At 51.9% G+C, this 14,878-nt stretch overlaps 1 protein-coding gene across 6 annotated transcripts in view; it reads right to left on the reverse strand.

Annotated features, from left to right (window-relative positions):
- Positions 1–463: 463 nt before the first annotated feature.
- NR6A1 (nuclear receptor subfamily 6 group A member 1) overlaps positions 464–14,878 on the reverse strand; it is a 290,975-nt gene continuing 276,560 nt past the window's right edge. For 4 of the 6 annotated variants that reach the window (XM_075579384.1, XM_075579383.1, XM_075579385.1 and 1 more), the window contains 2 exons: positions 7,722–7,843; positions 5,681–6,757 (listed from right to left, as the gene is read on the reverse strand). In XM_075579384.1, the coding sequence (XP_075435499.1) occupies positions 6,288–6,757; positions 7,722–7,843 (592 nt within the window). In that variant the 3' untranslated portion in view covers positions 5,681–6,287. Of the gene's footprint in view, positions 907–5,680; positions 6,758–7,721; positions 7,844–14,878 lie in introns of those variants that run through there. The other 2 variants (XM_075579388.1, XM_075579387.1) reach the window with 1 other exon arrangement.

Consider the following 14,878-nt stretch of genomic DNA (forward strand, 5'->3'; position numbering starts at 1 on the left):
TGGATTTATGGCCCGAAGTCTTGATTTTGGTTTAGAAAGTGGCGCGTCTCATTTCTGACGCTGCCGTTTAGAGGTCAGCCTTGTGAGAAGCGCTGAAGCAGCTTCGTGTCAGAGGCAGATACACGAGCTCCTGTACATGGAACGGCTGGCTTCGTTTTAACGCGTCTCCACGCACGGAGAACGGTGAATCGGAGTACGTTCCTTTTAACCCTGTCACCGCCAGAGGTAGTGTTCCTCTTATCCCAGCCGTCTTCCCAGTAGAATTTGCTGTTAAAAAGGCAGTAAAACCGGTTCACATCTCAACATTTTTCACCCAAGGCGTTTTCTTGTCTACAGCACAAAATAAAATCCGTAACACAACATCATAATATTGAGGTAGTTTCTTTTTCAACACTATTGAAATAACTCTGCACCCCCCTCCCCCCCCCCCAAAAAAATAAGACTAAATCTAACCCCCCGCCCCCCACAAAAATACAAAACGGCAACACTAATATTCCCCCCTTCTCTGCGGAGGAGTTAAAATCATGGTAGCTCTGTAAACGGCAAGGAAATGCCAGCGCGGCATCGCTCGTTGTGCACCAATGGTGAAGAGAATACAATCAACTCGGTCATGAAATAAATAGATTAAAAAAAAAAAAGAGTTAAAAAAAAAAAAAAATGACTCTTTCCCCCCTTTTCTCTTCTTGTTGCCACCACCAGGGGATCGGTACTGTCTCTCTCCCCCCTCTCCGGCTGCCGTGTTCTCCGCGGAGAAGCGGGGACTCCCCCCCCCCCCCGCCTGTGGTTACCAGCGTAAGGCGATCAGTTCCCCAGCTCCGAGCGCTCACTCCTTGTTCGCCTTGCACGAGTGCAGGAAGGCTTTGAAAAGCAAAGGCAGCTGTTCCAGGGGGACATTCACCAACTTCCCTGCGGGGCGGGGGGAGAGAGAAGATACAGTTATCCGCATTCTCACGGGGGGGGGGGGGGAGAGAGAAGATACAGTTATCCGCATTCTCACGGGGGGGGGGGGGAGAGAGAAGATACAGTTATCCGCATTCTCACGGGGGGGGGGGGGAGAGAGAAGATACAGTTATCCGCATTCTCACGGGGGGGGGGGAGAGAGAAGATACAGTTATCCGCATTCTCACGGGGGGGGGGGGGAGAGAGAAGATACAGTTATCCGCATTCTCACGGGGGGGGGGGGGAGAGAGAAGATACAGTTATCCGCATTCTCACGGGGGGGGGGGGGGGGGGAGAGAAGATACAGTTATCCGCATTCTCACGGGGGGGGGGGGGGGGAGAGAAGATACAGTTATCCGCATTCTCACGGGGGGGGGGGGGGAGAGAGAAGATACAGTTATCCGCATTCTCACGGGGGGGGGGGGGAGAGAAGATACAGTTATCCGCATTCTCACGGGGGGGGGGGGGGAGAGAGAAGATACAGTTATCCGCATTCTCACGGGGGGGGGGGGGGGGAGAAGATACAGTTATCCGCATTCTCACAGGGGGGGGGGGGGGAAGATACAGTTATCCGCATTCTCACAGGGGGGGGGGGAAAGATACAGTTATCCGCATTCTCACGGGGGGGGGGGAGAGAAGATACAGTTATCCGCATTCTCACGGGGGGGGGGGGGAGAGAAGATACAGTTATCCGCATTCTCACGGGGGGGGGGGGGGGAGAGAAGATACAGTTATCCGCATTCTCACGGGGGGGGGGGAGAGAAGATACAGTTATCCGCATTCTCACGGGGGGGGGGGGGGGAGAGAAGATACAGTTATCCGCATTCTCACGGAGGGGGGGGGGGAGAGAAGATACAGTTATCCGCATTCTCACGGGGGGGGGGAGAGAAGATACAGTTATCCGCATTCTCACGGGGGGGGGAGAGAAGATACAGTTATCCGCATTCTCCAGGGGGGGGGTTAGAGAAGATACAGTTATCCGCATTCTCACGGGGGGGGGGGGGAGAGAAGATACAGTTATCCGCATTCTCACGGGGGGGGGGGAGAGAAGATACAGTTATCCGCATTCTCACGGGGGGGGAGAGAAGATACAGTTCACGGGGGGGGGGGGGGAGAGAAGATACAGTTATCCGCATTCTCACGGGGGGGGGGGGGGGGAGAGAAGATACAGTTATCCGCATTCTCACGGGGGGGGGGGGGAGAGAAGATAGTTATCCGCATTCTCACGGGGGGGGGGGGGAGAGAAGATACAGTTATCCGCATTCTCACGGGGGGGGGGGGGGAGAGAAGATACAGTTATCCGCATTCTCACGGGGGGGGGGGGGGAGAGAAGATACAGTTATCCGCATTCTCACGGGGGGGGGGGGGGAGAGAAGATACAGTTATCCGCATTCTCACGGGGGGGGGGGGGAGAGAAGATACAGTTATCCGCATTCTCACGGGGGGGGGAGAGAAGATACAGTTATCCGCATTCTCACGGAGGGGGGGGGGGAGAGAAGATACAGTTATCCGCATTCTCACGGGGGGGGGGGGGGAGAGAAGATACAGTTATCCGCATTCTCACGGGGGAGGGGAGAGAAGATACAGTTATCCGCATTCTCACGGGGGGGGGGGGGAGAGAAGATACAGTTATCCGCATTCTCACGGGGGGGGGGGAGAGAAGATACAGTTATCCGCATTCTCACGGGGGGGGGGGGGGGGGGGAGAGAAGATACAGTTATCCGCATTCTCACGGGGGGAGAGAGAAGATACAGTTATCTGCATTCTCACGGGGGGGGGGGGGGAGAGAAGATACAGTAATCCGCATTCTCACGGGGGGGGGGGAGAGAAGATACAGTTATCCGCATTCTCACGGGGGGGGGGGGGGATAGAAGATACAGTTATCCACATTCTCACGGGGGGGGGGGGGAGAGAAGATACAGTTATCCGCATTCTCACGGGGGGGGGGGGAGAGAAGATACAGTTATCCGCATTCTCACGGGGGGGGGAGAGAAGATACAGTTATCCGCATTCTCACGGGGGGGGGGGGGGAGAGAAGATACAGTTATCCGCATTCTCACGGGGGGGGGGGGAGAGAAGATACAGTTATCCGCATTCTCACGGGGGGGGGGAGAGAAGATACAGTTATCCGCATTCTCACGGGGGGGGGGGGGGGAGAGATACAGTTATCCGCATTCTCACGGGGGGGGGGGGGGGAGAGAAGATACAGTTATCCGCATTCTCACGGGGGGGGGGGGGGAGAGAAGATACAGTTATCCGCATTCTCACGGGGGGGGGGGGGGGAGAAGATACAGTTATCCGCATTCTCACGGGGGGGGGGGGGGGAGAAGATACAGTTATCCGCTTTCTCACGGGGGGGGGGGGGAGAGAAGATACAGTTATCCGCATTCTCACGGGGGGGGGGGGGAGAGAAGATACATTTATCCGCATTCTCACGGGGGGGGGGGGGGAGAGAAGATACAGTTATCCGCATTCTCACGGGGGGGGGGGGGGAGAGAAGATACAGTTATCCGCATTCTCACGGGGGGGGGGGAGAGAAGATACAGTTATCCGCATTCTCACGGGGGGAGGGGGGGAGAGAAGATACAGTTATCCGCATTCTCACGGGGGGGGGGGGGGGGAGAGAAGATACAGTTATCCGCATTCTCACGGGGGGGGGGAGAGAAGATACAGTTATCCGCATTCTCACGGGGGGGGGGGGGGGAGAGAAGATACAGTTATCCGCATTCTCACGGGGGGGGGGGGAGAGAAGATACAGTTATCCGCATTCTCACGGGGGGGGGGGGAGAGAAGTTACAGTTATCCGCATTCTCACGGGGGGGGGGGGAGAGAAGATACAGTTATCCGCATTCTCACGGGGGGGGGGAGAGAAGATACAGTTATCCGCATTCTCACGGGGGGGGGGGGGGAGAGAAGATACAGTTATCCGCATTCTCACGGGGGGGGGAGAGAAGATACAGTTATCCGCATTCTCACGGGGGGGGGGAGAGAAGATACAGTTATCCGCATTCTCACGGGGGGGGGGGGGGAGAGAAGATACAGTTATCCGCATTCTCACGGGGGGGGGGGGAGAGAGAGAGAACATACAGTTATCCGCATTCTCACGGGGGGGAGAGAGGATACAGTTATCCGCATTCTTACCGGGGGGGGGGGGTGGAGGGGGGGAGAGTGAAGATAGTTATCCGCATTCTCACGGGCTGGGGGGGGGAGAGAGAGATGATACATTTATCCACATTCTCACGGGGGGGGGGGGGTCCTGCTCTTTTACATGTGGTACAGTGGCGGGGGGGGGCAATGCTAGTCCTCAAGCCCCCTCAACAGTTCAGGTTTTCAGGATATCCCTGCTTCAGCGCAGGTGGCTCAGTCACTGATTGGGCCACCTGTGAGGATTGGAGCTGAGCGCCCCCCCCCCCCCCCCCGCGTTACAGGTTGAATTTAAAAAACATGAATCGCCCATGTTGTTATTCATTTTTTTGTGGGGGAGGAGTGGCATTTATCTGTGGGAAGGGCATTTTTCTGTGGGGAGGGCAGTTATCTCTGTGGGGAGGGCAGTTATCTCTGTGGGGAGGGCAGTTATCTCTGTGGGGAGGGCAGTTATCTCTGTGGGGAGGGCAGTTCTCTCTGTGGGGAGGGCAGTTATCTCTGTGGGGAGGGCAGTTATCCGAGGGGAGGGCAGTTATCCGTGGGGAGGGCAGTTATCTGTGGGGAGGGCAGTTATCTGTGGGGGGGGGGGGGGCGGCAGTTATCTGTGGGGGGGGGGGCGGCAGTTATCTGTGGGGGGTTTTGGAAGCTTTCTGTGGGGGGGGGGGCAGTTATCTGTGGGGGGGCGGGCGGCAGTTATCTGTGGGGGTTTTTGGAAGCTATCTGTGGGGGGGGGGCAACTATCTGTGAGGGTGGCAGCTATCGGGGGCAGCTTCCTGGGGAGGCAGCTATCTGTGGTGGGAACAGTTATCTGGGGGGGGGGGGTGCAGCAACTGATGACGTACTACGTGAGGAGGGTTGATGATACAGGAAGCAGTAGGACGAATTACTGCAGGGGTCGCCGGCCCGGGGGAGATGGAACGGAGGCGAATGAAATGGTATTTATTAGATGCACATTCTAACACTTCTGTCCCGATCCGCAAAGCCCCATTAGATCAGGAGTTGTAACGGGATGTTACCCAACACAGGAACGGACGTTCCCTGATGTGAACAGGTATCCTTAAAGTTACTTATACGCAAAAACTACATCTCATTGGCATTTCCCACCCACTCCCCCCCTTCCAGGTAGGAAGCAGGGGGCCTACAGACCTGAACCGCGTCAATTTCAGCTCCGGGGACCCCCTGCTTCTAACGACACCGACCTCCGAAGGTGCTCCTGGAAGCATCCCCACTTGGCTAAACAATATGGAGGCTGAAATCTGCCGTGGCACGGGAGCCAATAGGAAGCTGTGACATCATCCCTCGCTGCTTCCCATAGGCCCGCATGTGGCGGGAGATTTAAAAAGAAAAACAAGGAACAGGGGGAGCAAGGGGTTAATACAATCAAATCCCAAGATCTAAAAAGAATTGGGCTTCCAAAAGGAGGATATACCGTGAGGGGAGATACATACTTAGGCCGTGTAAGTATTGTGGACTCCATCTTTTAGATCTCCCCTCACCTTATATCCTCCTTTTGGAAGCCCAATTCTTTTTAGGTCTTGGGATTTGATTGCATTAACCCCTTGCTCCCCCTGTTCCTTGTTTTTCTTTTTGTTCCAAGGGTCTTAGATGGTCCCTCCTGGGATTGCAGCAGAAGGGATTACCTAAGGTCATCTCTAATTGCCTAGAGAGACATTTTCACCTATTGTTGGTAACTCTGCACTCACTCTTTTTTCCGTTTAGAGGTTTGAGGTGTTTGAGGTTAGCGCCTGGGTTTTCTGTTTTCACAGGGAGATTTAAAAAGCAGGAAGTACCTGCGACACCTACAGGTAAGTATCTCGTGAAGCAAGGCGAACCTGGAGATCAAAGTACCACGGTTCCCCCCCCGGGGAACCCCCTCTTCCCACCTAGCATGGAATAATGCGCTGAGTACGTCTTGGCGTTACTCTGATTCAGACCCTAAAAGTATGTCCCAGGACATATTTGAAAACGAGAGGTAACTCTCAATGTATTACTTCCTGGTAAAATATTTTATAAATAAATAAATAAATAAAATAGTTTCACAAAGTCAAGTTATCAAAGAGAGGAGAGGGAAATCTCGCCATGTTATCTAATTTAGACCTTCCCGCGGTGTTACACTCACCCAGACCCCGCAAAAGCCCTATATCAGGGTCCGGTTAGATTAGCGCCAGCTTAAGTGACCTAACTGCGCTTGGTGGATCTGCCCCTTAGAATCGGAAATCTAGGACACGCGTCACAACGTGCACGGAAATGGTGAACATGGGGAAAGGGTCGGTAACGAGTATTACATCGCAGGGAGCGGAATACCTGCCCCAATTAGTACTGGTTTTATTGGCGACCGGCCACGTCTCCAAGAAGGCCAGTACCAACGCCGAGACAGCCCGTGTAACGCGGTCTCTAGCACGAGGAACCGTGTCCAATACTCTGCCCCATCGCTTTACCGTTAGCTCGCGGTTTGTATGCGTGGTGGGAAGAGATGACAGAGCAGCCGGTTTAGGCTGGGTTACCCCTGTCCCCGGCTTACCGGCAATGTAGCGGATCTCCGGCAGGCACATCATGAGGTCGGGGAAGCGGTTGGGCTGGTGCGGGTACCTGTACTCCGTGAAATCCTGGCACACATACCAGTACCTCTTGTTCAGCTGCTCCAGCTGAGAGATGCTGCTCAGGCCCTGGATATCTGAGGGGGAAGGCGCATGAGATGAGTGGAATCCAGACCAATCAGAACGCTCCATGCAGCGCTCATCACCCAGACACTAGGAATGTTCAGGCAAGGAGCAATCTGATTGGCCTTCCTTTGTTGGAGGGTTTAGACTGCCGATCTCATTTATAACAAAGCAATAAGTTTTAGCTGCACCCACCTCTCGTGCAACAATAAAGTTGTCAAGTTAGGGAAGAAACCCTCTACGCATTGAGAGATGGGTACCAGCTCAGCGCCGCGTTGGTTCTGGAGACGTGAAGGTCTGCTGCGGGTTAGTTCTTCATACGTGACGTTGCTCACGGGATACTATTACAAAACCTACACGTGTCCAGGACCCCTGCAGCCACGAGAGCATTGTACTGCAAATGGCCTCCACAAACCTACGCCATGTCACGCACACGATAACCCCGGGGTGCATTTATTCAGGGGTTGCGACTGCAGCGCTACAGCAGATGTATCAGAGCAATGGAATCCCATGGATGGAACCAATATGCCTTCCACTCTAAACACCCACCCAGTGCCATCTTAGCAGAAGAACACAGCTCAATGAGAATATTACTTCTAACAGAAACTTCACAGCAGCCGTTCCAAAGTAACCCATGGTCAGAAACACCAGCAGCGTGTCAATATCTCCAGATAAAGGGAGTCCTTTTGCCAGAACAGCTGGTGATCAGTCACCTAATCCTTATCTGGAAGAGATTGATCAGTCACTGGATGTAGCCCGCTGCCTGCTGCCGTTACGCCGGGTGCACACGTTATATGACGCACGGTCTGGCCTTGGAGTCTGCATTGAAAAGCCATTAAAATGTGATGAATAAACGAAAGCCCGTGTTCTTTCTGTACTAAACTCTCTCAAATCTTTCCTAGTCGTGTCGATAATTATAAGCTTAACCCCTTCTCGTTAGGCTGCGTTTCAGGCTGACCAGGCAGTGACCAGACTCACCTTGATTCAGGAAGTTGATGGCTTTCATGCACACATACTCCTCGGTGGTGACTTTGAGCTGGTTGAACTTGCGATACAGGTAGATGAGACGTTCCATCACTTCCATCCCATCCTCACTAAATCTAAACAGAGGACACGCACATCATTCAACTCACTGGCCGCACAAGTCTGTACCTACAATACATAGATACATAGCACCCGCCCCGTCCCATAGCTTCCATCGCCCAACATTAACCGCTCAACCGGCCATCGCCTAACATTAACCGCTCAACCGGCCATCGCCTAACATTAACCGCTCAACCGGCCATCACCTAACATTAACCGTTCAACCGCCCATCGCCTAACATTAACCGCTCAACCGGCCATCGCCTAACATTAACCGCTCAACCGGCCATCGCCTAACATTAACCGCTCAACCGGCCATCGCCTAACATTAACCGCTCAACCGGCCATCGCCTAACATTAACCGTTCAACCGCCCATCGCCTAACATTAACCGCTCAACCGGCCATCGCCTAACATTAACCGCTCAACCGGCCATCGCCTAACATTAACCGCTCAACCGGCCATCGCCTAACATTAACCGCTCAACCGGCCATCGCCTAACATTAACCGCTCAACCGGCCATCGCCTAACAGTAACCGCTCAACCGGTCATCGCCTAACATTAACCGCTCAACGGCCATCGCCTAACATTAACCGCTCAACCGGCATCGCCTAACATTAACCGCTCAACCGGCCATCGCCTAACATTAACCGCTCAACCGGCCATCGCCTAACATTAACCGCTCAACCGGCCATCGCCTAACATTAACCGCTCAACTGTCCATCGCCTAACAGTAACCGCTCAACCGTCCATCGCCTAATATTAACCGCTCAACCTTCCGTCACTCAACATTAACCGCTTAATCTTCCATTGCCTAATATTAACCGCTTAACCTTCCATCACTTACATTACTCGCTTTGCTGACGGAGAGCGGGAGGGAGCACAGAACGCGCTGCTTTTGATAGTTGGTGCCGGTAAACCTACGCAAGGCTGAGTTAGAAAGCACTTTATAGAAAATCATAGCAATATCCCAGAGTCCTTCACATCAATGACATGCCGGCCAGAGTGTTCCTGCCGCACAGAAAAGGTGAAGCGGTCAGAACAAAGCGCGGTTAATCCGGCCAGAGTCACACAGGCCTGCAACGCAATATTCTGCAGCCCAAGTTAAAGCCTTCGACTGAGCCTCTGGTTGAGCCACCTGTGCTGAAGCGGGGATATCCTGACAACCTGTCCTGTTGGGGGGGTGGGGCCAGGACTGGAGTAGAGTCCCCCTGCACTAAGGCACCTCCGATACAGAGCTATGTGGGCATCTGAAATAGGCATTGCTACTCAGTACATTGCGGGCCTCTCAGGCAGCGGAGGGGTCCCACTGAGAATGGATGGGGGGGGGGCACTGGTATGAGAGGGGGAGATGCTTTGAAGCCTCATCCTGCAGCTGGCACGATAGTATAACCACCCCACAGTGGATGGGTGGGAGTGTGTCTCACTGTACGAGCCGGCAATGCCGATGGCGCAGGAAAGCCAGAGAATTACGATCGGCTCGGGAGCGCGACTGACACGGAGCCTGCATTTTACTCTGCTAATTAGACGCACTGCAACTGTTCCCTTGAACTTCTCACCCAGAGGGAATCGGAGTTATAATGTCGTTACACGAACTGCTACATTAGTAACCCCTTCTCTGCCGGCGCACAACGCGAAATCTCGCATCTCGGCGGCAGCCGCGGACGCATTTCACACCAGTCCATTTGGAAGCATAAAAAATATGTAACGCCTCGAAACGCTCAGATCTGTGCGGGACCCCGAGCAGCAAGTTACACGCACATACATGTAAATGGTACGTGTAAAAGATAACCCTGGCTGGGATTCCAGCGCTGGAATACAGGTGTTCATTTAATAAGACACAAGGGCAGCGTTTCCAGCTCACGTAATACTGAGCGGGGGGAACAGGCTTTGATCGTCGGGAAGATACAACAGGTGCAGAACGCCGACACGTGGCAGCAGCCCACGCCAGGGCCGCCCGGACTTTATCCCCCGTGAGAAGATTCGCGCCTGCGATCCCCGCGGCCGTCCTCGCTCGTACAAAGCTGCTTTCCGTCAACCTTTTGTTTAACCCTTTGCTGACCGTGCACACTGCAGATGCTGGCGGGGAAGGGGTTACGCGTGCAAAATGTCCCAGCGTTGCGCTCTGCCATCTGCACTTTCGTATCGGGCGCGCTGCAGCCTCGGAATCGCCGCGACACTTGTGTTTTTCCTCTTCGTTTAAACGGGAGCCTTTAACGGTCTCCTGAGGGAAACACAGGCCGGGCGTGCAGACGTTAATATGTCATTAAAAAAAAAGAAGAATGTTTCCATGTGTCAAAAAATGTATTAAAAGTGCACCAGTCTGTTCATATTGTGAGCGCAGAATAAAGATGCTATGCATTTAACTGACCTACAACCTCTTGTTATCGGTTAAAAAAAAAGGCATTATTCTCACAGCATGGCCATCACAAAGAATTATTACACTAATAATTGAGACTTACCAACACTGGTTCTATATAAATAAAAAAAAATACACAATTCTGTTCTCATGTACGTTGCATCGGGAATGCAGCAAAAATTCTTTCCACCCACAAATAATGCTTCACGTGTACCAGTCCCAGAACGACCTTCGGGAGACGCACGTTCCCTGAAGGTTGGGATTACTCTGTAGTGCGACAATTTTGCCGCACCAGAAAATGCTAAATAAAATCTCAGCAGATAGGCCCGTGTGCGTTTTACTTTGCCTGATTCTAACCCTGGTCTCTCTTCTTATTGGGATTATGGAAAGGAGACAATCTGCCTTATTGCAGAGGTAGAGGCCCCCTCCCCTGGGAGGCTGCCCCGTGCATCTACTACCCCTTCAGCAAAGAAGAACTCTGTTGTTACATGGCTGAGTGCTTTCACACCAATACTGCCACCTTTTTAGCATGAAGTAGGCAGGTATAAAGAAACACATTGTATCCATATAACCACCATGGCACAGCGGCCCGAAACCCCGGCAGAGACCGCCGCGCTGCCAGGAAACAAGGGTCCAGTGCTTGAAATGTAGCACATTTTGCTGCAGTTAAAAACCTACCCGGCGTCACCAACACCGGTGGGTTTTCTGCCCGTGGGAGAAGTTTGGGATGTACGAGGGATACAGCACCATTAGAAAGGTTTAGATAACCGTGTGGTATAAAAGCTCATTAGTGCTGGCCTGAGGGAGCAGCTGTGCGTGACCAGAGAACCAGCTTTAAATCACACGGCAGCTTGCGATCCGATAACAAACACACGCCATAAATTTGGGCTCCATATTCCAGACGCTGAGGAGCAGATAAGCCATAATTTAGGGACAGGCTAACAGTTCTAATAAGGACCCCCGGCTTACTTTTGTTAATTAATTGTTAAGTGGTCAGGGATCAGTTGTGTGCAAAATAATTTTACATTCATTTAACCTTTGAACTTTAGAGGTACGCTCTGGTGAAACGGCACGGCTGCTCGGAGACTGTTATTTAACCGCTTGCCTACTGGAAGATTTGCAATATCTCTGCCCATACATTGCTGGACACTTCTTGTTAACTACAATACAACCGGCCTCTCCCCTCGTTCATTCTGTTCGCTGGTTACACCAGTGGTTCCAACCTTTTTTTTGTTAAGGAACCCCATGTGAATTTCTGAAGAACCCCGACCCTCTCTAATAGCGCGTCTGAGATCAGATGCATTGTAAGGAACCCCAACCCTCTCTAATAGCGCGTCTGAGATCAGATGCATTGTAAGGAACCCCAACCCTCTCTAATAGCGCGTCTGAGATCAGATGCATTGTAAGGAACCCCAACCCTCTCTAATAGCGCATCTGAGATCAGATGCATTGTAAGGAACCCCAACCCTCTCTAATAGCGCGTCTGAGATCAGATGCATTGTAAGGAACCCCAACCCTCTCTAATAGCGCGTCTGAGATCAGATGCATTGTAAGGAACCCCAACCCTCTCTAATAGCGCGTCTGAGATCAGATGCATTGTAAGGAACCCCAACCCTCTCTAATAGCGCGTGTGAGATCAGATGCATTGTAAGGAACCCCAACCCTCTCTAATAGCGCGTCTGAGATCAGATGCATTGTAAGGAACCCCAACCCTCTCTAATAGCGCGTCTGAGATCAGATGCATTGTAAGGAACCCCAACCCTCTCTAATAGCGCGTCTGAGATCAGATGCATTGTAAGGAACCCCAACCCTCTCTAATAGCGCGTCTGAGATCAGATGCATTGTAAGGAACCCCGACCCTCTCTAATAGCGCGTCTGAGATCAGATGCATTGTAAGGAACCCCAACCCTCTCTAATAGCGCATCTGAGATCAGATGCATTGTAAGGAACCCCAACCCTCTCTAATAGCGCGTCTGAGATCAGATGCATTGTAAGGAACCCCAACCCTCTCTAATAACGCGTCTGAAATCAGATGCATTGTAAGGAACCCCAACCCTCTCTAATAGCGCGTCTGAGATCAGATGCATTGTGAGGAACCCCAACCCTCTCTAATAACGCGTCTTAGATCAGATGCATTGTAAGGAACCCCAACCCTCTCTAATAACGCGTCTTAGATCAGATGCATTGTAAGGAACCCCAACCCTCTCTAATAACGCGTCTTAGATCAGATGCATTGTAAGGAACCCCAACCCTCTCTAATAACGCGTCTTAGATCAGATGCATTGTAAGGAACCCCAACCCTCTCTAATAGTGCGTCTGAGATCAGATGCATTGTAAGGAACCCCAACCCTCTCTAATAACGCGTCTGAAATCAGATGCATTGTAAGGAACCCCAATCTTCTCTAATAGCGCGTCTGAGATCATATGCATTGTAAGGAACCCCAACCCTCTCTAATAACGCGTCTTAGATCAGATGCATTGTAAGGAACCCCAACCCTCTCTAATTGCGAGTCTGAGATCATATGCATTGTAAGGAACCCCAACCCTCTCTAATAGCGCGTCTGAGATCAGATGCATTGTAAGGAACCCCAACCCTCTCTAATAGCGAGTCTGAGATCATATGCATTGTAAGGAACCCCAACCCTCTCTAATAACGCGTCTTAGATCAGATGCATTGTAAGGAACCCCAACCCTCTCTAATAACGCGTCTTAGATCAGATGCATTGTAAGGAACCCCAACCCTCTCTAATAACGCGTCTTAGATCAGATGCATTGTAAGGAACCCCAACCCTCTCTAATGGCGCGTCTGAGATCAGATGCATTGTAAGGAACCCCAACCCTCTCTAATAGCGCGTCTGAGATCATATGCATTGTAAGGAACCCCAACCCTCTCTAATAGCGCGTCTGAGATCAGATGCATTGTAAGGAACCCCAACCCTCTCTAATAGCGCGTCTGAGATCATATGCATTGTAAGGAACCCCAACCCTCTCTAATAGCGCGTCTGAGCTCAGATGCATTGTAAATTCTTCTGTATTTGGTACAACTTTCAAATTACCAGAAAATTGCAGGGAACCATTTAGGGACACAGGGGAACCCTTGTTCCTAGGAACCCTGGTTGAAACCAGGGTTCCACACGAGAAAAGGTTTGTTTGTAGGGTGAATGGATGGGAACTTTTCAATGAAATAAATAGGAGAATGAAGATGGGATGGAGGCGTTCAGAATCAAAGTGGACAGGGTTCGATCTGTTTATTCTGCCTGTGCTCACGTGTGGATGTGAATCTTGGGCCCTGGATACAGAGATAATTCAGAAGCTTCAGACAACGCAAAGACGTATGGAGAGATGCATGCTGGGTATTACTCGAAGTATGAAGAGGTGGATGCTGGGTATTACCCAAAGAGACAGGAAAAAGAATGAATGGGTTTGAAACCAAACAAAAATCTGACATCACACGGGGGAAGAAATTAAAATGGCAGTGAGCCGGGCATATGGCAGGAAGAAATGACCATCGCTGGGCAAAGATGGAACCCGACTGCATTCCAAGAGATTAAAAAAAAACACAGACAACGACCAAAAGCAAGGTGGGCGGATGAGATCATGGGCCGATGAGATATATATATACACACATACCATTGGTGTGGTGCTTTGTAGGGGCAACATTTTTTTTAATGAATTTATATCTGAACTCCAATAAATATTCCTCTTTAAAAAGACATGTAGCATAGGGAGATTTTCAGCTTGTCTTCCAGTCCTGATAATTTCATAATCACTATATGGAGTCTTGTTGTTCGCACATAAAAGCCGTGTTCCCCCAACTAATCCCAATGAATTCCCGTTCCCCACGGACACAATGCGGCCATATTTTGTTCTAGAGAGCAGCTTCATCCCGTAGCAATTGTAGGACTCTGCTCATCACTGCTTTGTATTACAGCATAATTATTTTCAGACGGAGTCCCTGAAAAGGAACGGCACTGAACTTGCCGGCCCCACGGGCAGCAAAAGTTACACGGGTAGCGATGAAGACGAATATATAGGTTGCGAGGCCGCAGAGACAGACAGGTGGGAATATTCGAGCAGCCCCGGCATAAGACTCATGGTGTGATCACAGCGTCACGTTCCTGCACTCCCCGGAGTAAGACTCATGGTGTGATCACAGTGTCACGTTCCTGCGCTCCCCGGAGTAAGACTCATGGTGTGATCACAGAGTCATGTTCCTGCGCTCCCCGGAGTAAGACTCATGGTGTGATCACAGCCCCACGTTCCTGCGCTCCCCAGAGTAAGACTCATGGTGTGATCACAGCGTCACGTTCCTGCGCTCCCCGGAGTAAGACTCATGGTGTGATCACAGCCCCACGTTCCTGCGCTCCCCAGAGTAAGACTCATGGTGTGATCACAGCCCCACGTTCCTGCGCTCCCCAGAGTAAGACTCATGGTGTGATCACAGCGTCACGTTCCTGCGCTCCCCGGAGTAAGACTCATGGTGTGATCACAGCCCCACGTTCCTGCGCTCCCCGGAGTAAGACTCATGGTGTGATCACAGCGTCACGTTCCTGCGCTCCCCGGAGTAAGACTCATGGTGTGATCACAGCGTCACGTTCCTGCGCTCCCCGGAGTAAGACTCATGGTGTGATCACAGCGTCACGTTCCTGCACTCCCCGGAGTAAGACTCATGGTGTGATCACAGCGTCACGTTC

Source organism: Ascaphus truei, chromosome 21 (genome assembly GCF_040206685.1).
Source record: "Ascaphus truei isolate aAscTru1 chromosome 21, aAscTru1.hap1, whole genome shotgun sequence".
NCBI classification, from domain to species: Eukaryota; Metazoa; Chordata; class Amphibia; order Anura; family Ascaphidae; genus Ascaphus; species Ascaphus truei.